Genomic DNA, 24,431 nt, shown 5'->3' with positions numbered 1-24,431 from the left:
ATCAATGGAGGTCTGTGAGTTGAACGTTCATGCTGGCAGGTAGGAGGCTACCTAGGCGGGAGATAAGGTGTTGATCCATCAACCTGCGTGTGGCCTCATCTTGATGATAGAGGAGGCCATGGACAGACATGTTGGAGTGGGAGTGGTCTGTGGAATTGAAGTGTGTGGCCACAGGGAGATCCCACCACTGCTGGAGGACTGAGCGCCGGTGTTCGGCAAAACGGTCTCCCAGTCTGCGGCGGGTCTCCCCAATGTATAATTGGCCACATCGGGAGCACCGGATACAGTACATCACCCCAGTTGACTCGCAGGTGAAGTGGTGCCTCACCTGAAAGGACTGTCTGGGGCCTAGGATGGTGGTGAGGGAAGAAGTGTGGGGGCAGGTGTAGCACTTCTTCTGTTTGCAGGGATAAGTGCCTGGAGGGAGGTCGGTGGAGAGGGATGGGGGGGATGAATGGACAAGGGAGTCGCGTAGGGAGCGATCCCTGTGGAAAGCCAAGAGTGGGGGGAGGGGAAGATGTGTCTGGTGGTGGGATCACGTAGGAGGTGCCGGAAGTTATGGAGGATTATACATTGGATCTGTAGGCTGGTAGGGTGATAGGTGAGGACCAGGGGGATTCTATCCCTGGTGGGCTGGCGGGGGGATGGGGTGAGGGCAGAGGTGCATAAAATACGGGAGATGCGGTGGAGGGCAGAGTTGATAGTGGACGAAGGGAAGCCCCTTCCTTTAAAAAAGGAAGACATCTCCTTTGTCCTAGAATGAAAGGCCTCATCCTGAGAGCAGATGCGTCGAAGGCGGAGGAATTGAGAGAAAGGGATAGCATTTTTGCAGGCAATGGAAAATCACTTCTGTAGAAAAATTTGCTAAGAACAATAATAGTCATGAGACCATGAACACCTGCATCAGAGGACACTGCACGTAATGATGATGGCAGCAACTATGGAAGCGAATAAGCAGTTGACATTTTGGTTTGAGAACCTGTATCAGGACTGGAAAGGAAGAAGGTGAGGCGAGGGGAAGGAGGGCAAAATAGAAGGTGATTGCTGAGGGGAACAGTAAGTGGGTGTGGGAGGAGGGATGAAGCTCCAGTGGAAAAGGTACAGGGCTGAAGAGGCAATCTGATAGGAGAGGAGAGTGGAGGAGAGTACCGGAGGAAGGCGATAGCCAGTGAAAAGAAGCAAAGAGACAAAAGGGTAGCCAGAATAGGGAATGGAAAAATGAGAAGGAGAAAGGGTTGGGGAAATTACCCAAATTTAGAGAAATCAATGTTCATAATGTGATTATAATACTGGAAATTATCCATACCCCTCTGCCTATGTATCTCTCATTATAATGAGCACAAAATTTCTTCAAAATTTGATTAATGTTTTATATGGCATTATCTTTACAAAATGTAAAATTCAGGATTCAAATTTATTTATCACATGTACATTAAAACAGTGAAATGCATTTTTTTGTGTTAACAATCAAAATTATCCAAGATTAATATTTATTCAAAGCCTAGTAGTGGAGAATTATCCCATTTGCTATCGATCGATGCTAACATTGTTATAAATAACTGTCTTTATAAAGAAATAATCTCAAAGTAAACAAAGTAAATGTTTTATCATGATGCATTCTTTTGAAACTGTCTAATAGTAAACATTGGGCCATTTGTAGTTTTTATTTTGCTTGTTAGAATAAAATTAACCATTTTCAACATTAGGTGCTAAACCTGGATTAAAACTCTCATTTGATCAATATCTATTCTGATGTGCAAAGGGATTCCTTGTATTTCTTAAAGGGAAAATCTTGCAGCTCTCAATTAATTGTTCCACATCACTAGCAATCTCCAAAAGAATAGTAATAACTTGAAGCTAATTATACCTTTCTGTCTCACTTTAGTTTCAATTCCCCACTAATCTAATCCATAAAGCTTTTTCTTCAGTGGAAGAAAATGGTTGTTCATGTTGCCACCAGCTATTGTGGCAATTTGCCAGTAACACTTTCTTGACCTTTGGATTAAGTTGGTGCACAGTTAAGGGCAAAAACAAAAACAGTAAAAGTTTCTGTCTCTTGCAAGTTTTGATAGTTGTTAATATATAGTTAATGTCACTACAAAATACGTTTCCAGGACAAACACAGGCTCCGTAGTAGTGAGCAGTTAACGCGATGCTATTACAACCAGGGCCATCGGAGTTTGGAATTCAATTCTGACGCCATCTCTGTACGTTCTCCCTGTGGAATATGTGCATTTTTGCCGGGTGCTCCGGTCTCCTCCCTCAGTCCAGAGGCGTACAGGTCAGCAGGTTAGTTGTTGTAAATTGCCCCATGATCAGGGTTGCTGGCTGCTGTGGCTCAAAGGGCCAGAAGGGACCAGTGTTTATGCAAGATGATTTACAGCCCTTTGAGCTGCGCCATTTTGAGCTGCGCCATTTTGAGCTGCGCCATTTTTCTAAATAAATAAATTAACGCCAGAAAAGACTGATACTTGAGCATTGGGGCAGGCTGTCCCCTTTCAGTACTCCGGAATATTTAAAAATGAATGTGGTTCTTTAGAGGCCATTGTAATGACATGTGGCATTACGTTTTTATTACAGCTCTCAGCCCAAACTGTCAGCTCTTTATTCCTGCTGAGTTCCTCCAGCATTTTGTGTGTTTGCTCTCGATTTCCAGCATCTGCAGAATCTCTTGTGTTTATGAAATATCTTTGTTGCTCTTTGGGACTAAACGTATTTCAGTGGCATCTATTAATACTAGTCATCTTGTAAATATCATTGGCAGATTTTGTGATGGATATCATTTGTGGTCTTGTTCCCAAGTAGTCCATGGTATATAGAACTGAAAAAGCTTAGCAGTTTTTCAGGCTGTGGCTAAGGAGTTTTAGATGGGAAGTTCTCTGACTAGGTATGTTTTGAGAATGATTTCTCGGGCTGAAGGAACCTGCTGTTGTGTGGCAAGTTCCCAAGCTAAAGGTCCTGTTATCCCTGTTGATTATGGAGGCAAGTAGTGGCCACTCACCTTTGTCGGATCATCCATTTGGGAAATTCAAAGGTTGAGAACTTGGCACAGGAATGGCAATTGGCATAAAGCAGCCATGGCCATATTGAATGATAATGCTGGCTGGATCGGCCAAGTGGCCTACTCCCACTCCTACTGTTTTCTTGGAGTCTTTGCTTTCAACAGCAACTTGTTCCTTTTCTTTCAGTGTGTATTACAATCATTTAAACTTAAATCATTTTGTTACCATGAATTTCACAAGCTCTCCAGTTTTCATTTTGCCTTGGTTAATTCACATATCTTCATATAAATTTGAAGATATTTGAATGCCAAGGTAGTGCAGCGAATAGCACAGCACTATTACAGCTCAGGAGGTGGCAGCTCAAACCCACCATCCTCTAAGGAGTTTATACATCCTCTCTGTGGAATGTGTAGGTTTTCTACAGGTGCACTGGTTTCCTCCCACACTTGAAGACGTACTGGTCAGTAGGTTAATTGGTCATTGTAAGTTGTCCCGTGATTAGGCGAGGGTTAAATCAGGGGTTGCTGGATGGTGCAGCTCAAAGGGCCTATTCCACACTGTAAATCATCTTGCATAAACACTGGTCCTTTCTGTCTTTGAACCAATTCTGGTCCCTGACTTTAAACTGCCTCAAAATTCATGATGCTACACCTTTTCCTGGCTCTTTAACTACCTACCTGACTATTTAATTAATCTTTGTTCAATGCTCTCTCTGTACACGACTGTTTTAAAGTACCAATCGTTCCGGACAGTAGCTTTGCATTAAGGCTTTGAGTAAATTCATCATTGGATGAAGTGAATCAAATGTCAGTTGAAGAGAAGCCATCTGAATAAATTTTATTCTGAAACTGAACACTTTCATCTTGTTCCGATGATTGGGGTGGGCGAGCTCCACACCCTGGGATTCACTTTCTGCAGTAAAACTCTTGTTAGCATTCAATGAATATTCAATAACAAACTGTAGATAATCTCACTCTCCAATTGTAACATGAATTTTTCAGCAACAGTTGAGTTATCTGTTCCTGTGTTCTGTATCTGAATTGCTTAAGTCAGATTTCAGTTCCCAACATATTAGTGTTCTCCACTACTGTGACACTCCAGTGTTCACTCAGTAGTAGGCAAGCTGGATTGTGTTGTCCATGGCTGCTACGGGTTTGTTCTTACAGACACATGGCTCCAGGACAACTTCCCTGTACCATCTATCTATTGGCCATAACACTCAGGGACTTGGGCTATATTATCACTTCTTATATCATATATTTTTTGTAACTGTATGTTTCTTCTGCTATCATAACTGTATGTGCTATATGTTGTGTAGGACTGTTGGTTCAGTGTTTTGCGCCTTGTGCCCAGAGGAACCCTGGTACATTTGGCTGTATTCATGTATGGTTTGATGACAATAAACTCAAACTTGAATTTCAACTTCATTGCTTGATTCCTTCCTATTAGCATTCCAGAGGCAGTGATAAATGATCAGTCCTCATCTCCCAAGCTCTCTGTCCATTTACTTATCATAATGAGAATGAAGATGAGTTTATGGAGTACTTGGTGACACAGGACAAGATAGTACAAAGTCAGCATGGGTTCCTTCAGGGAAAATCCTGCCTGACAAACCTGTTGGAAATCTTTGAGGAGATTACAAGTAGTTTAGATAAAGGGGATGCAGTGGATGTTGAAAATTTGGACTTTCAGAAGGCCTTCAACATGGTGCCACACATGAGGCTACTTACCAAGTTAAGAGCCCATGGTATTACAGGAAAGTTACTAACATGGTTAGAGCATTGGCTGATCGGTAGGAGGCAGCGAGTGGGAATAAAAGGATCCTTTTCTGGTTGGTTGCCAGTGACTAGAGGTGCTCTGCAGGGGTCGTTATTGGGACCAGTTCTTTTTAAGCTGCATAAAAATGATTTAGATGATGGAATGGATGGCTTTATTATCAAGTTTGCCAGTGATAGAAAGATTGATGGAGGGGCAGGTAGTGTTGAGGAAACAGATAGGCCACAGAAGGACTTAAAGAGATTAGGAGGATGGGCATGCACTTTGGTAATAGAAATAAATGTGCAGACTGTTTTCTAAGTGGGGAGAAAATCCAAAAATCTGAGATGCAGAGGGACTTGGGAGTCCTTATGCAGAACACCTTGAAGGTTAACTTGCAGGTTGAGTCAGTGGTGAGGAAGGCAAATGCCATGTTAGCATTCATTTCATGAGGTCTAGAATACAAGAGCAAGGATGTGATGCTGAGGCTTTTTAAGGCACTGGTGAGGCCTCACCTTGAATAATGTGAACAGTTTTGAGCCCCTTAGCTGAGAAAAGATGTGCTGGTATTGGAGAGGGTCCAGAGGAGGTTCACAAGGATGATTCCAGTAAAGAAAGGGTTTTCATACAAGGAACGTTTGATGGCTCTGGGTCTGTACTCACTGGAATTTAGAAGGATGAGGGGGGATCCTACTGAAATCTTTTGAATGTTGAAAGGCCGAGACCGAGTAGATGTGGAAAGGATGTTTCCCATTGTGGGGAGAGTCTAGTTTCTTTGGCAGTTTAACGGGGGCACGACTGCGCAAGCGTGTGTAAGTCGGACCGTGAGGCAGCAGGAGTATTTAAAGAAAACAGTTAGATGGAGCGGGTGACAGAGTAGAGGGAGACAGAGTAGGAAGGCTTTGTCTCGAGAGGCTTCGGCAAGCAGAGGCCGAGGATGAGCTTCACTCCAAGTGAGGTAAGGCCGGGTAAGTTCCTTTAAAAGGAGAAAGTTTCAAAAGTTGAGGCAACGTATTGGGTAGGTCATGGCAGCTGAGATCAGCCCCGTGGTTTATTCATCCTGCAGCATGTGGGAAATCAGGGATACTTCCAGTGTCCCTGACAACTATGTGTGCAGGAAATGTGTCCAACTGCAGCTTCTGGCAGACCGCATTGAGCGTCTGGAGCTGCGATTGGATTCATACTGGAGCATCCGTGATGCTGAGAAAGTCGTGAATAGCACGTTCAGTGAGTTGGCCACACCGCAGGTAAAAGCTACACTGGCAGAAAGGGAAGGGGTGGCCACTAGACAGCGTAGCAGTAAGCAGGTAGTGCAGGACTCCCCTGGGGTCATCTCCCTCCTAAACAGATATACTGTTTTGGATACTGTTGGGGGAGATGTCTCATCAGGGGAAGGCAGCAACAGCCGAGTTCATGGCACCATGGGTGGCTCTGCGGCACAGGAGGGAAGGAAAAGGAGTGGGAGAACTATAGTGATAGGGGATTCGATTGTAAGGGGAAGAGATAGGCGTTTCTGCGGCCGCAAATGAGACTCCAGGATGGTATGTTGCCTCCCTGGTGCAAGAGTCAAGGATGTCTCTGAGCGGCTGCAGGACATTCTGGAGTGGGAGGGTGAACAGCCAGTGGTCGTGGTGCACATAGGTACCAACGATATAGGTAAAAAATGGGATGAGGTCCTACAAGGTGAATTAAGGGAGATAGGAGATTAACTAAAAAGTAGGACCACAAAGGTAATAATCTCTGGATTACTACCAGTGCCACGTGCTAGTCAGAGTAGAAATAGGAGGATATTTCAGATTAATACGTGGCTTGAAAAATGGTGCAAGGGGGAGGGATTCAAATTTCTGGGGCATTGGAACCAGTTCTAGGGGAGGTGGGACCAGTACAAACAGGATCGTCTGCACCTGGGCTGGACTGAAACCAATGTCCTAGGGGGAGCATTTGCTACTGTTGTTCAGGAGGCTTTAAACTAATGTGGCAGGGAGATGGGAACAAGTGCAGAGAGACAGAGGGGTGTAAAATGAGGGTAGAAGCAAAAAGTAGTAAGGTGAAGAGTAAAAGTGGCAGGCAGGCAAATCCAGGGCAAAAAGCAAAAAGGGTCACTTTTCAACATAATTGTATAAGGACTAAGAGTGTTGTAAAAACAAGCCTGAAGACTTTGTGTGTCAATGCTAGGAGCATTCGTAACAAGGTGGATGAATTGAAAGTACAGATAGTTATTAATGAATATGATATAGTTGGGATCACAGAGACATGGCTCCAGGGTGACCAAGGATGGGAGCTCAACATCCAATATTCAGGAGGAATAGACAGGAAGGAAAAGGAGATGGGGTAGCTTTGCTGGTTAGAGAGGAGATTAACACAATAGAAAGGAAGGACATTAGCCTGGAGTATGTGGAATCGATATGGGTAGAGCTGCATAACACTAATGGGCAGAAAACGCTGGTGGGAGTTGTGTACAGGCCACCTAACAGTAGTAGTGAGGTTGGGGATGGCATTAAACAGAAAATTAGAAATGCGTGCAATAAAGGAACAGTAGTTATAATGGGTGACTTCAATCTACATATAGATTGGGTGAACCAAATTGGTAAGGATGCTGAGGAAGAGGATTTCTTGGAATGTATGCGGGATGGTTTTCTGAACCAACATGTCGAGGAACCAACTAGAGAGCAGGCCATTCTAGATTGGGTATTGAGCAATGAGGAAGGGTTAGTTAGCAATCTTGTCATGCGAGGCCCATTGGGTAAGAGTGACCATAATATGGTGGAATTCTTCATTAAGATGGAGAGTGACATAGTTAATTCAGAAACAAAGGTTCTGAACTTACAGAAGGGTAACTTTGAAGATATGAGACGTGAATTAGCTAAGATAGACTGGCAAATGATACTTAAAGGGTTGACGGTGGATATACAATGGCAAGCATTTAAAGATCGCATGGATGAACTACAACAATTGTTCATCCCAGTTTGGCAAAAGAATAAACCAGGGAAGGTAGTGCACCCGTGGCTGACAAGGGAAATTAGGGATAGTATCAAGTCCAAAGAAGAAACATATAAATTAGCCAGAAAAAGTGGCACACCTGAGGACTGGGAGAAATTCAGAGTCCAGCAGAGGAGGACAAAGGGCTTAATTAGGAAAGGGAAAAAAGATTATGAGAGAAAGCTGGCAGGGAACATAAAAACTGACTGTAAAAGCTTTTACAGATATGTGAAAAGAAAAAGATTGGTCAAGACAAATGTAGGTCCCTTACAGTCAGAAAAAGGTGAATTGATCACAGGGAACAAGGACATGGCAGACCAATTGAATGACTACTTTGGTTCTGTCTTCACTAAGGAGGACATAAATAATCTTCCGGAAATAGTAGGGGACTGAGGGTCTGGTGAGATGGAGGAACTGAGGGAAATACATGTTAGTAGGGAAGTGGTGTTAGGTAAATTGAAGAGATTAAAGGCAGATAAATCCCCAGGGCCAGATGGTCTGCATCCCAGAGTGCTTAAGGAAGTAGCCCAAGAAATAGTGGATGCATTAGTGATAATTTTTCAAACTCCTTAGATTCTGGATTAGTTCCTGAGGATTGGAGGGTGGCTAATGTAACCGCACTTTTTAAAAAAGGAGGGAGAGAGAAACCGGGGAATTATAGACCAGTTAGTCTGACATCGGTGGTGGGGAAAATGCTAGAGTCGGTTATCAAAGATGTGATAACAGCACATTTGGAAAGAGGTGAAGTCATCGGACAAAGTCAGCATGGATTTGTGAAAGGAAAATCATGTCTGACGAATCTTACAGAATTTTTTGAAGATATAACTAGTAGAGTGGATAGGGGAGAACCAGTGGATGTGGTATATTTAGATTTCCAAAAGGCTTTTGACAAGGTCCCACACAGAAGATTAGTGTGCAAACTTAAAGCACAAGGTATTGGGGGTACAGTATTGATGTGGATAGAGAATTGTTTGTCAGACAGGAAGCAAAGAGTGGGAGTAAACGGGACCTTTTCAGAATGGCAGGCAGTGACTAGTGGGGTACCGCAAGGCTCAGTGCTGGGACCCCAAGTGTTTACAATATATATTAATGATTTCAATGAGGGAATTAAATGCAGCATCTCCAAGTTTGCGGATGATACGAAGCTGGGCAGCGGTGTTAGCTGTGAAGAGGATGCTAAGAGGATGCAGGGTGACTTGGATAGGTTAGGTGAGTGGGCAAATTCTTGGCAGATGCAATTTAATGTGGATAAATGTGAGGTTATCCACTTTGGTTGCAAGAACAGGAAAACAGATTATTATCTGAATGGTGGCCGATTAGGAAAAGGGGAGATGCAACGAGACCTGGGTGTCATTGTACACCAGTCATTGAAGGTGGGCATGCAGGTACAGCAGGCGGTGAAAAAGGCGAATGGTATGTTGGCATTAATAGCAAAAGGATTTGAGTACAGGAGCAGGGAGGTCCTACTGCAGTTGTACAAGGCCTTGGTGACACCGCACCTAGAATATTGTGTGCATTTTGGTCCCCTAATCTGAGGAAAGACATTCTTGCCATAGAGGGAGTACAGAGAAGGTTCACCAGATTGATTCCTGGGATGGCAGGACTTTCATATGAAGCAAGACTGGATCGACTAGGCTTATACTCTCTGGAATTTAGAAGATTGAGGGGGGATCTTATTGAAACGTATAAAATTCTAAAGGGATTGGACAGGCTAGATGCAGGAAGATTGTTTCCGATGTTGGGGAAGTCCAGAACGAGGGATCACAGTTTAAGGATAACGGGGAAGCCTTTTAGGACCGAGATGAGGAAAAACTTCTTCACACAGAGAGTGGTGAATCTGTGGAATTCTCTGCCACAGGAAACAGTGCCACAGCTGGTTCATTGTCTATATTTAAGAGGAAGTTAGATATGGCCCTTGTGGCTAAAGGGATCAGGGGGTATGGAGAGAAAGCAAATACAGGGTTCTGAGATGGATGATCAGCCATGATCATACTGAATGGCGGTGCAGGGTCAAAGGGCCAAATGGCCTACTCCTGCACCTATTTCCTATGTTTTCTAGGACAAGATGGCACAGCCTTAGGATAGGGGGGCATCCATTTAAAACAGAGACATGGAGAGATTTCTTTAGCCAGAGAGTGGTGGTGAATTTGTGGAACTCAGTACCACAGCCAGCTGTGGAGACCAGGTCGTTGGGTGTATTTAAGGCAGAGATTGATTGGTTCTTGATTAAACATGACATCAAAGGTTATGGGGAGAAGGCCAGGGAGTTGGGCTGAGGAGGGAAAAAAAAGTACAGCCATCCTTAAATGGGGGAGCAGACTCAAAGGGCCTTATGGCTTAATTCTACTCCTATGTCTTATGGTCTTATTATGGTCTATAGTATCCTCAGTGCATCCCTTCAGTTGGGTGTGTTTGATGTCTCATCTGTCCTGTTGTGTTCTGAAGAATCATCTACAAACTCTCCTCTTCATTTTCTTACACCACTGCCCATGATGTGCTTCAAGAATCTATCTTCAGATCTGTTATCTTCATTGATGGCCTCAGTATTGTCATACAAAAATATCAGTTTCTTGAGAAATGGTGACAGCACCCTGTTGTTCAATTCTGTTAAGTCCACCATGTCTCTAAATTAAAGCTGCTTGTCTGATATCTAATTCTAGTACTATCTAAAGTAAATACATGAAGCAAGATCATTGTCCCTTCTCAACATCTCAGATCTACCTCTAAAACACGGACTTAATCCCTCTCCTCTACTTGCAAACTTGGTATTGCTTTTGCCTGAGTTTCTAGCTGTATAACCATGTCAAGACTACCAGATTCCATCTCTATTTCTACCGTAGCTGATCTGATCCTGAAACCATTGTGAATGTCATTGTCGCCTCTAGCTTAAACTCAGGTGTTTTCCTTCTCATGTTCAACACCTCTAAGGTCATCTAAGACTTTGCTGTGTGCGTTCTAATTTGATTCAAATCCCACTCAATCAGTTTTGCAGATTTTACTCATCTACCAATCATGCAAATGTTTGTATTCTACTTCAGATTTTCTGACTTGCTTTCTGATAATCTCTTCCCTCCCTTTCTGTGAAATCCTCTGTTGCCCTTGTGTATCCCCATCTTTCACTGATGGAATATTGGCAATCATTCTTTCACCAACATATTCACCTTTTAACAACCTGTAAGGATTTCCTTAAGGTCTGTTTAGGTTTTTGATCATCTGAAATTTCCCTTTAAGACCAGAAGATATAGAAGCAGAGTTAGGGCACTTGTTCCATTGAATCAGCTCTGCCATTCCATTATGGCTGATTTATTATCCTTCTCAACCCCATTCTCCCACCTTCTCCCTGTGACCTTTCACACCCTGACTAATCAAGAACCAATCAACGTCTGCTTTAAATTTATGGCCTCCACAGCCATCTTCGTCAATGAATTGTATCTTAGTATTCTATTATTTGACTTTGTGTCATTATTATGAAATGACTTGGATGTTTTATAAATAAAGTTCATAGTTGTTTGATTTTGCATTGATGCTTTTTCTTAACTGGTGCTTTGGTTTCTCATTTCCCCTGTTCCTTATTTTATTGTTGGTCCCTTTTCATTGAGATACCTCCTCAGCGTGGGGCAACATGGTAGCACAATGTTTTACAGTACCAGTGACCTGGGTTCAATTCCCACTGCCGTCTGTAAGGAGTTTGTACTCAGGTGGGTTTCCTCTGGGTGCACAAGTTTCCTCCTACAGTCCAAAGATGTACTAGTTGGTAGGTTAATTGGCCATTGTAGATAGGGCTTGGGTTAAATTGGGGGTTTAAAGTTGTAGATCATTTCTGATTACCAGTGTAAAGGGGGTTTCTTCTTTTTTCTTTGTTACTTTGTATGTAATCAAAAGGGCTTCTTTGTTTTGCTAACAAGCAGGAATGCTCCTTTGTTGCGAGAGAGTGCTGGAAGCTTGTTTGGGTTAAAATTTACTGATAACGAGAATGGTATTCCTTTGGAAACCAAATGGGGGTTAATGTTCTTTCTTCTGAGTCTGTAAGCTTTTGTTGGCGGGCTTTTGGGGAGATCGGCGCGAGGGGGTCGAGAGAGAGGACGCAATGCTGTAAGCTGGGCGAGGATCGGACCCCAAGCGGGGGTCCGAGGCCAGGAGGTACTCCGAGGAGGGTGGTTGAAGCTAGATGTGCTTGGTTGACCACTCGGAGGGTCCTGAGCTGCGAGTCGAGGAGTTCGGAGGGGATCGAATGGTGGCCAGAAGATTTAATAAATTGAGCTCCAACGGTTGTGCACGAAGTGGTTTGGACTTTGACAAGTTTGGCGCCTTTTCTTTATTTTTTTCTCTTCATATATACTGTATCATTATTGATCACTTAGTTATAGTAACCTTTATAAATTGTACTCATTTAATCGCATATGGTGTACTGTCTGTTTTTGGGCGAGGCGGGGACATCACACAGCATCCACACCAGCTGATTACCCAGTTTGGCGGGCCGAAGGCTGCTCCCCCTAGAGGAGAACGAGCTGAGCGAGCCTGAGGCAACCCAGGGGGTTACACCAATATGCCAATATGTAAATTTCCTTTCCATTGTCTATTGGATACTTGTTGTATTACTTTTAAGGAATGGGGGAATGTTAGCCAAAAAACAGTAGCCTAACCTTTTACAGTTTATGAAAAAAATTCTAAAATCTCTTGACACTTGTAATCAGGGTATTTTTGAGTAGATCTGCAGCAAGAAAGGATTTTTCAAAGATATAGTTGCAACTCTAGGTTTTTTGATGTGCTAATGAAACATTAATTTCTTTTGATTCTCAGGATCAAACTTTTGCTCTTTTGTATCTGTTATTATCACTGGCAATGTATGGTTAAAATGTGTTTACCTACATAAGTAATTACCAAGGCACAATCATTTAGAATCAATTATATTGTGCATATATAATTTTCTTCTTCCAAAGCCTTCCTACATGTACATGGATTAACATTTTTAATAACTATACTTCTCCCATTGTAGAAATCATTTATCAGATAATTTTTTTGGTAAAAAAAACCCTCAGTTTTTTATGTTAAGGACGTATGCGCAATCTTCACCTAATGTGGTTAATAGTATTTGAATATTGTGCGGGGAGGCAGAAGTTTCTCAATGGTTGCTGCATTTATACTGAAATTTTGACTGGGAAGGATCATACATTTAATTCCTTGGATCCAGTTAAACATATTTACAACTTGCATTTAATTCAGAACTGTTCACATGCCTCACTCTCTTTGATATTCCTCATTGAAATGGAACATTGTTTAATATTTCTGTTAGTTAAATTAATCAAGAAAAGCAACAGAAAATGTTTTATTAGTTTCAAGAAATTCCTTCATGGCCTGGAATTTAATTCAGCTGTTTCTCACTTTGTAGTTCGTTTTCTCCAAAACTATAAACTTACATAGTTTTAAAAATACTCTTCTGTGTTCTCTAAACAGATTATTGTCGTAATTTTGTACCATGTTTCCGTAAAATAATTTGTCTTTAATATAGAGTCTGGAAATTTAATCCTATCCTTCACTGCTCCTTGAACTGGTGAATATTAATTCCAGACAACTTTCAAATCTTTGATAAACTTAAATGCATTATGAAATTAGTTTCTAGGTATTACTTAATGTGTATTAAATTAGTACCAAACTTCCTCCAAATTAATGCATTTATTTTATTAACAACCATTCTCTGAATATTGATGTCCAAGGGCACTCTTTAAAAATATATTAGCAAAGTTTTATCTGTGTACTAATTATCACATTATATTAGGAATCTTGCCTTTAAAAGCATTTTAGCATGTTTTTGCACAGCTGGATGGTAATGTAATTCCAACACACTTTTGGTGTAAAACTGGACAGTCTACACGATCAGTGCTGCACTGGGAACATTGCAAAACTAGTGGTTGGTTCCTGAGGGGCAGTGCCTTAATGTATTGCTATGTTTACACTGAAAAGACCCACAAATGCAATTCATCTGATTAAGGTTATGGTTATGAAATATTACAATTTGTGCACAATTACAATGTGTTGACTGCCTTTCACCCTTAATATTCCCAATTGAAAACGACTTAATTGAATTGTAACATATTTAAAATCTTTATTAAATTAAATTTTTAAAATGGTATTCACTTTACTCCATTCAAGAGAAACCTTCATGACTTGAAATTTGATATGACTGGTCAAACTTCAAAAGTTTGAAGTAAATGTTTTATTGAAGTGTATATTTGTCACTGTATACTACGTTGGATTCATTTTCTTGCAGAAATTCACATTAGTACCAAGAAACACAATAGAATCAGTGAAAAACTACACACAAAGACTGACAAGCAACTATTGTACAAAAGAAGGCAAACTGCAAATACAAAAAAAATAAATAATATTGAATATTATAAATAAATAATATTTTAAGTCCCTGAAAGTGAGTCCAAAGGTTGTAGAATCAGTTCAGAGCTGAGGTGAATGAAGTTATCCACGCCAGTTCAGGAGCCTGATGTTTGAAGGTAATAAATGTTCCTGAACCCAATGGTGTAGGACCTAAAGCTTCTTTTGATGATTTCTTTTAATTATTTATGGTTTTATATTGCTATATTTCTACACTATTCTTGGTTGGTGCGACTGTAGCAAAACCCCATTTCCCTCGGGATCAATAAAGTATGTCTGTCAGTCTGTCTGTCTGATGGCAGAAGTAGGAAAGAGTGTGGCCTGGATCCAATATTATTCTTTTCAAATCTTTTTATTATTATTATTCAAAAATAGCACAAGTACATCAAAGTAACAACACTTACAATGCCTTGTAGTGGTGTGCTACACGCAGCGCTAAAATTACAACACGGAGTCGGTAACTGCAGTCGAAGGAAAAAACTTTATTCGAAAACTTCAGCCTCACTTTTAAGCCTCTGTCAACCGGCCCCCCATGGCGCAGAGGCTCCAAAGCTCTGTGCTCGCAAACCCCCGTAGGCTATCTAATTGTGAGTCGGTTCGGATACGCTAGGAAATGGGTCGCCACATAATCATTGGGCCGGGGGTTGGCGGGCTCTGCGGCCGGGCCTGGACTGGTTTGCTGCAGGGAGCGTGGCTGGGAGATCTGTGCGACGGACGCCCCGCTCACCTTTTTGGCGTTCCACAGCAAGTCCGCCCGGGCTGCCACCTTCCGGGGGTCACTGAAATCTGCGTCGGACAGCAGCAGGCGTATGTCCTCGGGCAGCTGCTCCAGGAATGCCTGCTCAAACATGAGGCATGTGTGTCCGTCGGCCAGAGACAACATCTCATTCATTAAAGCCGATGAAGGTCTGTCGCCCAAGCCGTCCAGGTGCAGTAAACGGGCAGCCTGCTCGCGCCGTGAGTGTCCGAAAGTCCTGAGGAGCAGAGCTTTGAATTCCGTGTACTTGCCGTCTGCCGGGGGCGACTGTACGAACTCCGCGACCTAGGCCGCTGTGTCCTGGTCGAGGGAGCTCACCACGTAGTAGTAGCGGGTGTCTTTTGAGGTGATCTGGCGAACGTGGAATTGGGCTTCGGCTTGCTGGAACCATAGGTCCGGGCGCTGTGTCCAGAAACCCGGCAGTTTCAACGAAACCGCATGAACAGAGGCGGCGTCGGTCATTTCTGGTCCAAAAATCGTTTGGACCGTCGGGGTCACCAATTGTAGCGGTGTGCTACACGCAGCGCTAAAATTACGACACGGAGTCGGTAACTGCAGTCGAAGGAAAAAACTTTATTCGAAAACTTCAGCCTCACTTTTAAGCCTCTGTCAACCGGCCCCCCATGGCGCAGAGGCTCCAAAGCTCTGTGCTCGCAAACCCCCGTAGGCTATCTAATTGTGAGTTGGTTCGGATACGCTAGGAAATGGGTCGCCACAGCCTCATAAAAGAAGAAATTATCTTAAGGATTGAAAATTTTTGTGAATATAAAAAAACCCTACTAAGCAAGAAAAATGAGGGAAAAAAATAAACCCTTTGGAGGTACAACCCCGGAGCCATGCGTCATACAAAAAGCCAATATTATTTAGGTGACTTAATCAGTCTGAGATTGTGTATGGAAGTTGGGAAGGGAGCTTGGCCTGGTTGGTGGGAGTCCATGATGCTGGATGACTGTTTTGTGCCTGTTTTTTCAAAATTGTAAACCTGCATGGCTTCCTAAATACTCCCCTGTCTTTCTATGTTTTCTAAACAGCTCATTGTCTCAGTGGCAATTTCTGCAATTTATTGCTGAATGTGCTTTTTAAATTCAGATCTCCAGTTATCTTGTTTGAATATAATTATTTTTTCTCTTTCAATCAGGTTGAACTAATTAAAGGAAATTCACAAAGCGTTGGACTGGCTTTCCGCCAAATCCAGGGAAATGATGGGGATGCAGTTCACGTGACCGTGGAAACTGTGACCCCAAACTCACCAGCTGCAGCTGCTGACCTCCAGAAGGGGGATCGCCTCATTGCAATTGGAGGTGAGAGCGTATGATGGTGATATTTTTATAGTGAAAACTAGCAAATTCATTCTTCTACAAATTTAGTTTCATGAAAAAACTCATTCATTTAAACGTGAACAGTAAATATTGGCCTTACTTCTCTTCTTCTTAAGCCCAGACCACTGTCCATATTTAGCTAAAGATATCATTATTGCATCAGATTGATAATTATACAGTTGATAATCTGCTTGGTCCTCTTGTTTACCAGTTGTTTTTTGGTTTATTGACAATCCCAAATGCAATACACCCACCTCATGTGGGAGAGAAGTTTTGGTAATATAAACACCCAGGGTTATAAATTCTCAGCAGCTTGGGAAGCAAAGTTTAAAGTAAATTTATTATCAAAGTACATATATTTCACCAACTGCAACCCTGAGATTAATTTTCTTGCAGGCATACTCAATAAAACCATAATAGAATCAATGAGAGATCACACCAACTTGGGCATTCAACCTGTGAGCAAAAGACAACAAACTGTGCAAATACAAAAAGAAAGAGAATTATTAATTAATTAAAGTATCAAGAACATGAGGTGAAGAGTCCTTGAAAGAGAGTCCATAGGTTGTGGGTGCATTCAGTGATGGGGTGAGTGAAATGATTGAATCTGGTTCAAGAGCCTGATGGTTGAGAGGTAATAACTGTTTCTGAACCTGGTGGTGGGGATCCTAAGGCTCCTGTACTTTCTTCCTGATGACAGTAGTGAGAAGAGAACATGGACTGGATGGTGGGGGCCCATGAAGATAGATGCTTCTTTCCTGCTATAGTGCTCCATGTAAATGTGCTGCATGGTGGGGAGGGCTTTAACCGTGATGGCATGGGCTGTATCCACTACTTTTTGTAGGCTCTTCCATTCAAGAGCACTGGTGTTTCCATACCAGGAGTATATTGCAACTACTCAATATACTCCCCATCTCACAGCTAAAGCAGTCTGTCAAAGGTTTTAGATGACACGCCAAATATTTGAAGAGATAAAATTTTGTGCTAGTTCAATAGTAGAGTTGGAAAAGAAGAATCAGTGGCTTAGAAAGCTGAGCTGTTGGATGAGAATGAGTTATAGCCATCATATCACAGAATGGAAATAGGTTCTTCAGCCCAATTGGTCCCTGTCCACTGTTTTGACTGCATTAATCTAATTTCTCTGCATAAGGATCATATCTTTTTGTGCCTTTCCTACTTAGTCTAAATCAGGGGTTTCCAACCTATTTCATGCCATAGTCCAATGCCATTAATCATGGGGTCCGTGGACCCCAGGTTGGGAACCCCTGTTCCAATTGCCTTTTAAATACAGTATTAAATATAGTATTTCTATCTGATTCTTCCATCTCCTCTAGCAGCAGATTTCCAATAATCAAACCACGCTCTGTGGGACAAAAAGAAAGATTTTCATCCTTTTGATTACTTTAAAACTCATTCCTCTCATGCAGACATGGTCAAGAGGTTCAGTTGTTGTTCAAAACAAACATAATGGGGAGGGAATGCAATCTAAGGGACTCAGACCGTGGAATGGTTGTTGGTGCCAGTTAGGTGGTTTGAGTATCTCGGAATCAGAAGGAATTTTCACACATAGCAGTCTCTAGAGTTTACAAAGAATGGTGCGAAAAATAAAAAGCATCGAGTGAGTGGCAGTTCTGTGAACAACAAAAACTTGTTAATGAGAGAGGTCAGAGGAGAATGACCTTTCTAGTTCAAACGGACAGGAAGGAGACAGGAACTCAAATACCCATGCATTAAAACAGTGGTGTGCAGAAGAGCATCTCTGAAATCTCTGAATTTAAAGGGCACATTGGAGTACAGTCGGCCCTCCTTATCCACCAGGGATTGGTTCCGGGATCCCCCCCCCCCCGTGAATACCAAAAATCGCAGATGCTCAAGTCCCTTATTTAACCTGTCTCAGTGCAGCGGTCTTTAGGACCCAGCGGAACCCCGGACTTTTTTTAACCTGTCTCAGTGCGGTGGTCAATAGGACCTGGCGTAGCTCTGAATCCGCAATGTTTCTGTTCACGAAAATAATCACAATCACAATTGAAAATAAGGTGGAAGTAATAAAGCGATCAGAAAGAGGTGAAACGCTATCAGTCATTGGAAAAGCGGTCGACGATCAGGACAATTTTAATGGAGCATGTGAAAGGCCCTGCCCTGATGAAAGCTACAATTATTACTAAGCAACGCAGTGGTTTAATTATTGAAATACATATGTTTCTTAGGTTTTATATGCAGAGAAAGGTAAAATATATACAATATACTAAGAAAAACGTTTTACTAACTGATGCTAAATAATACCTGTTCTGACTTCAAATCCGACTTAAAGACGGACTCAGGAACAGAACTCATTCGTAACCCAGGGACTGCCTGTACTTTTAAATCATCTCTAGATTACTTATAATACCTAATGCAATGTAAATTCTATGTAAATAGTTGTTACACTATTGTTTAGGGAATAATGACAGGAAAAAATAGTCTGTACATGCTCAAACAACGAATGCTGGAGAGAGAACTTATGGGTTTTCCCGATCCGCGCTTGCGGAATCCACGGATAAGGAGGGCCGACTGTACATACATTTTCAAACTTGATCCATACATTTACAATGTGAAGCAGGGATGAGGGTGAGTTGAGGAAGTGGATGGGCCACAGCAGGAGAAGACCATAATTGTATACTCACTGGCCACTTTATTAGGTACAGGAGGGACAAGATAAAGTAGACCCTGCGTGTCATTCCCCCCAACATATCCAATCTTTTCCCCTTAAATAAAGGCCTTCCCAGGAAACATCCTGGTGAGCATACTCCAGAGAAACCATATTCTCCTATGGCCTGGCATCTGAAACTGCTCATTCCAAATGCGGCTGAACCAGTGTTTTGGAAAGTTGCAATTATATTCTGTGTTCCAGTCTCTGGGTCACATTTACCACACAAATGACTTCTGTTGTCATTTTCAGGATAGCATGGAAATAGATCTCTAGATCTCTGTTCATCAACATTCCTTTGTGCCTCACCATTCACTGAGCATGTCCTGTCTTCATGTGTCTCGCCATCTGATGACTGTGGCCGTGGGCATTCTTCTCACTCTCCACTACACTACCCATTTTATGTCATTCCCATACCTGGTAACCGTTTGAGCCATCTGCAAACTTAGTAATATGAATAAGTGAGAAGAGAAGTTACTAACATCAGTACAAGGGGAAAATAATTGTGTTGGATATAAGATCATGATATAGGAGCAGAATTAGGCCATTTGGCCCATCGAGTCTGTGCAACCATGTCATCATAGCTGATCCAATTTCACTTACAGCCCCAATCTCCTACCTTTTCCTGTATCCCTTCACGACCTGACTAATCAAGAATCTATCAACCTGTATACCCACTGACTTGGCCTCCACGGTGTCTGCAGTAATGAATTCTGCAGATGCACCATGCTGTTCCTCCTCAGTTCTAGTTGCGGCTTCGGAGAAAAATTCTGTAGAGATCCCAACAGTGGTGTTATGTTTTGTAACTCCAAAACGTGAAAACGAATTGAAAGGAAAATAAGGGAGTCGAACCTTGTTTTGTAACTTTAAGCGAGGGGCACACATATCCCGTGATGGCGTGCTGAGGTATGCTATTTACCTACTTTTACATATAACCCACAATGCATTATGTAAAAACAAAGATTGCTTAATCAAACAATATATTTACAATATTACTCAAATATTACTGAAATATTAAATACACAATAGGTAGTAATATAAAATAAGGAAAATAGATTTTTCCCTCACTTCAATAAAATTAACTTTCTTTTATTGTATTGTACATACTTTTTTAAACTGGATCAGTTACGATTTGTAATCCATCTGCTGCAGGGATGAGGATGGTATGAGGATTTTGTCTTTGTCATTTCATATAATTGTTGGCTTCCAAAACTTTGCTTCTGTTGCTGTATATTTAATAAATGATTTTCTGCGCTGTAACCTATGTATTTCTTTGAGGTAGTTGATACTTTTTTTTGGAGGTACTGTATTATGTCTCATTATTTGGAGAAGGTTGTTTTTTAAATGAACAGTGCCTCCTTTTATCTTGTGGATTTCCACATAAAAGTTTATATTGAAATATGAAATGATAAACAGGTCTATAAAGGAAGAATACAGTTGTCAATTTTGAACACTGGTTTCTTTTTAAGCACATATGTACCAATGATGGTCGAAACAGACCATCGATAAAATAGTCATTTCTGTCTTGTAAGCATCATTGCTGAGAAGCACATCATCAGTCTTGTTGTAGGGTTAAAATTCAATGAATTCACTTATGTTAGGAAGAGATTGGTTCTCTTCCTGACAAATAATTGTAATCTTGCTATAAATATTGAAACATTCCATGACCTTAGTCTTGCAAATCATCAGTTGTAAAATCTGTCCAGCACTCACCAATCACTGACTTGCACTTACCATCCAATCACTGTCCGGCACTTACCATCCAATCACTGTCCAGCACTCACCATCCAAACACTGTCCAGCAGTCAACATCCAATCACTGTCCAGCACTTACCATCCAATCACTGTCCAGCAGTCACCATCCAATCACTGTCCAGCACTCACGATGAACAAGAAATGTGGCTATGCTGGTGTTTCTTGAAAAATAATTCCCAAAAATGTAAATCACAAAATATGTAGATTATGATACACTTTGCTAAGCCTTCAGTGAATCTGTTGCTGCTTTCTATCGTTAGTTACACTTGCCTTCTATTTATTTACTTACTTACTTACTTACTTGCTTACAGCACAGACCAAGCCCTTCTGGTTCTTCAAACTGCACCGTCAGCAAGCCCCAATAAAACCCTGACATAAACCCTGAAATAACCCCTGATATAAACCCCGATATAAACCCTGAAATAACCCCTGATATAAACCCCACTATAAACCCTGAAATAACCCCTGATATAAACCCCAATAAAACCCTGAAGTAACCCCTGATATAAACCCCGCTATAAACTCCGATATAACCCCTGATATAAACCCCAATAAAACCCTGAAATAACCCCTGATATAAACCCTGATATAAGCCCTGAAATAACCCCTGATATAAGTCCTGATATAAACCCCGCTATAAACCCTGAAATAACCCCTGATATAACCCCCGATATAACCCTAGCCTAATCACAGGACAACATGCAATCACCAACTCACTTTCTAACTGGTACATCTCTGACCGTGGGTGGAAACCAGAGCAGCTGGAGAAAAGGCAGGCACTCCACAGGGAGGATGTAGACACCCTATAGATAACATCAGAATTGAACTCCGAACTCTGACACCCTGAGCTGTACTATGGTGGTTAAAGATGCTCGTGACAGAAAATGCCACGTTGGTACTGAGAAGCCTGGAAAGATACAGATGTTGAATCTTTTTCTGTGGCAGTACTTCACTTTGTCTTGACCTTCCACGACTGAGGCTGTGAGGGGAACAGTAGGTGGGTAATGTCTGGAGGAAATTTGCCTTGGGGGCATGAGTCAAAAAGTAATCTAAGATGAGGCACAAATGCAGATGTAGATTTATTTTCTCTGTGATATTTGATTATAACTCGAGACATCTGGTGTGGTTGCTCATGCAGCCTTTAGCACAGAAGACAGTATTGACAGAGATGCCCCAATCAAGATGCTCACATCTTGGGGGGCACATGGTGCTTGTTAAAATTATTTTGGTATGGTCTTGAAAAAATAAATTCCTGTTATTCTGAGTAAAACACACAAAATGCTAGAGGAACTCAGCAGATCCAGTAGGATTTATGGAAATGAATAAACAGTCAACGTTTTGTGCTGAGGCCATTCGTCCAGACTGGATAGAAAGGTGAAAAACCTTCTATTGTTTTCCTTTCCAGTCCTCATGAAGGGTCTCAGCCTGAAACATCGACCATTTATCCCCCCCCCCCCCACCTGCTGAGTTACTCCAGCATTTTGTGTGTTGCTCTAGTTTTCCAAGCATCTGCTGAATCTCTTGTCTTTATCCTGTTTTTCTTCTTATTATTTTAAATTCAGTCACTGCCTCAAACTTACATACACATTAAATTAATATTGTTTGTTTCACCTGCATTAGAAGTCTTTCTCTCTGGATCTGAGTCTCTGAAAATTGCACTTTAATTTCTAAACCCAGATCCAAATGTTCTTACTTGTGTTTTCCTCTTTTTGTCTGAAGACAGTGGCTTTTTCCCCAAGGGGTTAGCTGACCAGAATCTCTCTGAGCTTCAGAATTAATGCACAAGTGACAGTTTTGCGGTTGGAACTATTCAGTCAGAGCCTGTTCCAATGTTGTCCTCAAACACAGTCAACTACTGTAAATTGTGTTATGACAGCAGATGGTAATTTATTGTAGCCAGTGTGCTCATGTTTGTGCTTCTGATTATTGATTCAGTACCAGAAGTAACTCAGTCGGAATGTTAATATTCCTATTGAATTACACAGGTAACGTAAAACCTACATGTTCACATTATGGCTCATTAATAACCTTACATTCATTAACTTCTTAACTACAAAAAGTGAATAAGTTGGTTTTTAAAAGACGGTGAAAAGCTCTTTGTTTACTATTCAGTTATACACTGTCACAGTGAAAATATTCCAGTGTATTGAGCTGGATAAAGTAGAAAGGCTGTGATTCATCAATGGACAGGTTTTATAAATATTTCCATGATGTGCAGTACAATATTGTTCATCCTGAAACTGTTAGTTATGAGGAGGTGAAGGAGGCCTGTATTGTAAAGGAGCAAGCATTGTTAGAAGAGAGCTTTTAATAGGAAGGTGATTTTTATATATCTTTCCATTGAATCTTACTTGGAATAAGCAGGTGTGTTACCTGCCATCAAGTAGAGTATTGCAGTCTTAAATCAATTGCCAAAAGTTATGAATTATAAATGGCTAAGGCAGTAATTTGTCTCCGATGTTTATCGAGTGACTTAAACACAACAAACATGACACTGCTGAACTGAAAGGTTAATTTGTTCTCTGTTTATGCGGCTGTGCTCTCTTGTCAGTCGTTTCAAGCAGAACTCTGGTTTGATGTAGAACATAACCACTTTGTTTTAAAAAGTAAATGCATATACTGCACTCATTCCATGAAGGGATCATGGCAATGCAGTTTAGTTTCCATTACAATAGACCTTGTCAGTTTGTGGGCCAAAATAGGAGTCATTGTATAGCAGGTCTCCTGCAAAATAATAAGTCGATCTATTTCATTTTCACAAAAGTGAGTTGTATTTACAACTCGGACTTGTTCGGTTTGTCTGAATTTAAATTAAAATAGTCAAAATGGCACTGGGTCCCAGTCTTCATGGAAAAACTTTACGTCTGTGGCTAACATTAGGCTTGAATATTTCAAATCAACTATTGCAGTGGGGTGCCAAGGTAGCTTAGTGGTTAGTGTGATGCTGTTTCAAGTCAGAGCAACAGAGTTCATTTGCAGCGTCTTCCCACAGTCTACAGATGTACTGGTTAGTAGGTTAATTGATCATTGTAAATTGTCCTGTGATTAGACTAGGGTTAAATTGCTGGGTTGCTGGTTAGTGCGGATCGGTAGGCCAGACATGCTGGGTCATTAAATAGGTAAATAACTTCATGTGTGGTGCATGTCTCGTTTCAGCAGATCTTAACAACAGCGTCTGCTAAACAATAGAATATTCTTTTGATTACCTATATGAGGAGAAAATAAGTCGAAGCTGCAAATATTTTAGTTTTTGAAAAACGATCTAGTGTTTTCCTGGCAAATATGACGAATAAGCTCTTCTCGGGCTTTCAGTGGGTATACCAACATTTCGATGACGAACTCTGCCAGCTTCATCAGCAATGATGCCTGGGCTTGTCTAGTCCAATGGTATTTTTACCCCGTTGGGACGGCAGTGTCTGTCATCGAAATGTCGGTTGTAATCAATACCTGCACCTGGCTGGAAGCCCGAAAAGAGTTTATTCATTTTATTTTTTATTTTAGAGATACTGCCCTTTGGGTCACACCACTTTGTAAACCTGAGAACCCTAATTTAACCCTAACCTAATCACAGGACAATTTACAATAACCATTTTACCTACCTTTGGAGTGGAAGGAAACCAGGGCACGCGGAGAAGACCCACACATTCCACGGGAAGGATGTACAACCCCTTACAGATCTCCCTTGAATTGAACTTTGAGCTCTGATGCCTGGAGCTGTAGTAGTGTTGTGCTAACTGCAACGCTACTGTCGTGCCTAGAAAGAACAGATACAAGCTGGTGGCAATAGTAGG

The 24,431-nt window shown here is 41.6% G+C and overlaps 1 protein-coding gene across 1 annotated transcript in view; it reads left to right on the top strand.

The window, feature by feature from the left end:
- The first annotated feature begins 925 nt into the window (after positions 1–925).
- pdzd8 (PDZ domain containing 8) overlaps positions 926–24,431 on the top strand; it is a 39,427-nt gene continuing 15,921 nt past the window's right edge. Inside the window, exons 1-2 of the mRNA XM_059948010.1 lie at positions 926–1,005; positions 15,970–16,181. Coding sequence (XP_059803993.1) covers positions 926–1,005; positions 15,970–16,181 — 292 coding nt within the window. The remainder of the gene's footprint in view (positions 1,006–15,969; positions 16,182–24,431) is intronic.

Source organism: Hypanus sabinus, chromosome 22 (genome assembly GCF_030144855.1).
Source record: "Hypanus sabinus isolate sHypSab1 chromosome 22, sHypSab1.hap1, whole genome shotgun sequence".
NCBI lineage: Eukaryota > Metazoa > Chordata > Chondrichthyes > Myliobatiformes > Dasyatidae > Hypanus > Hypanus sabinus.
This window is presented reverse-complemented; position numbering and strand designations above follow the sequence as displayed.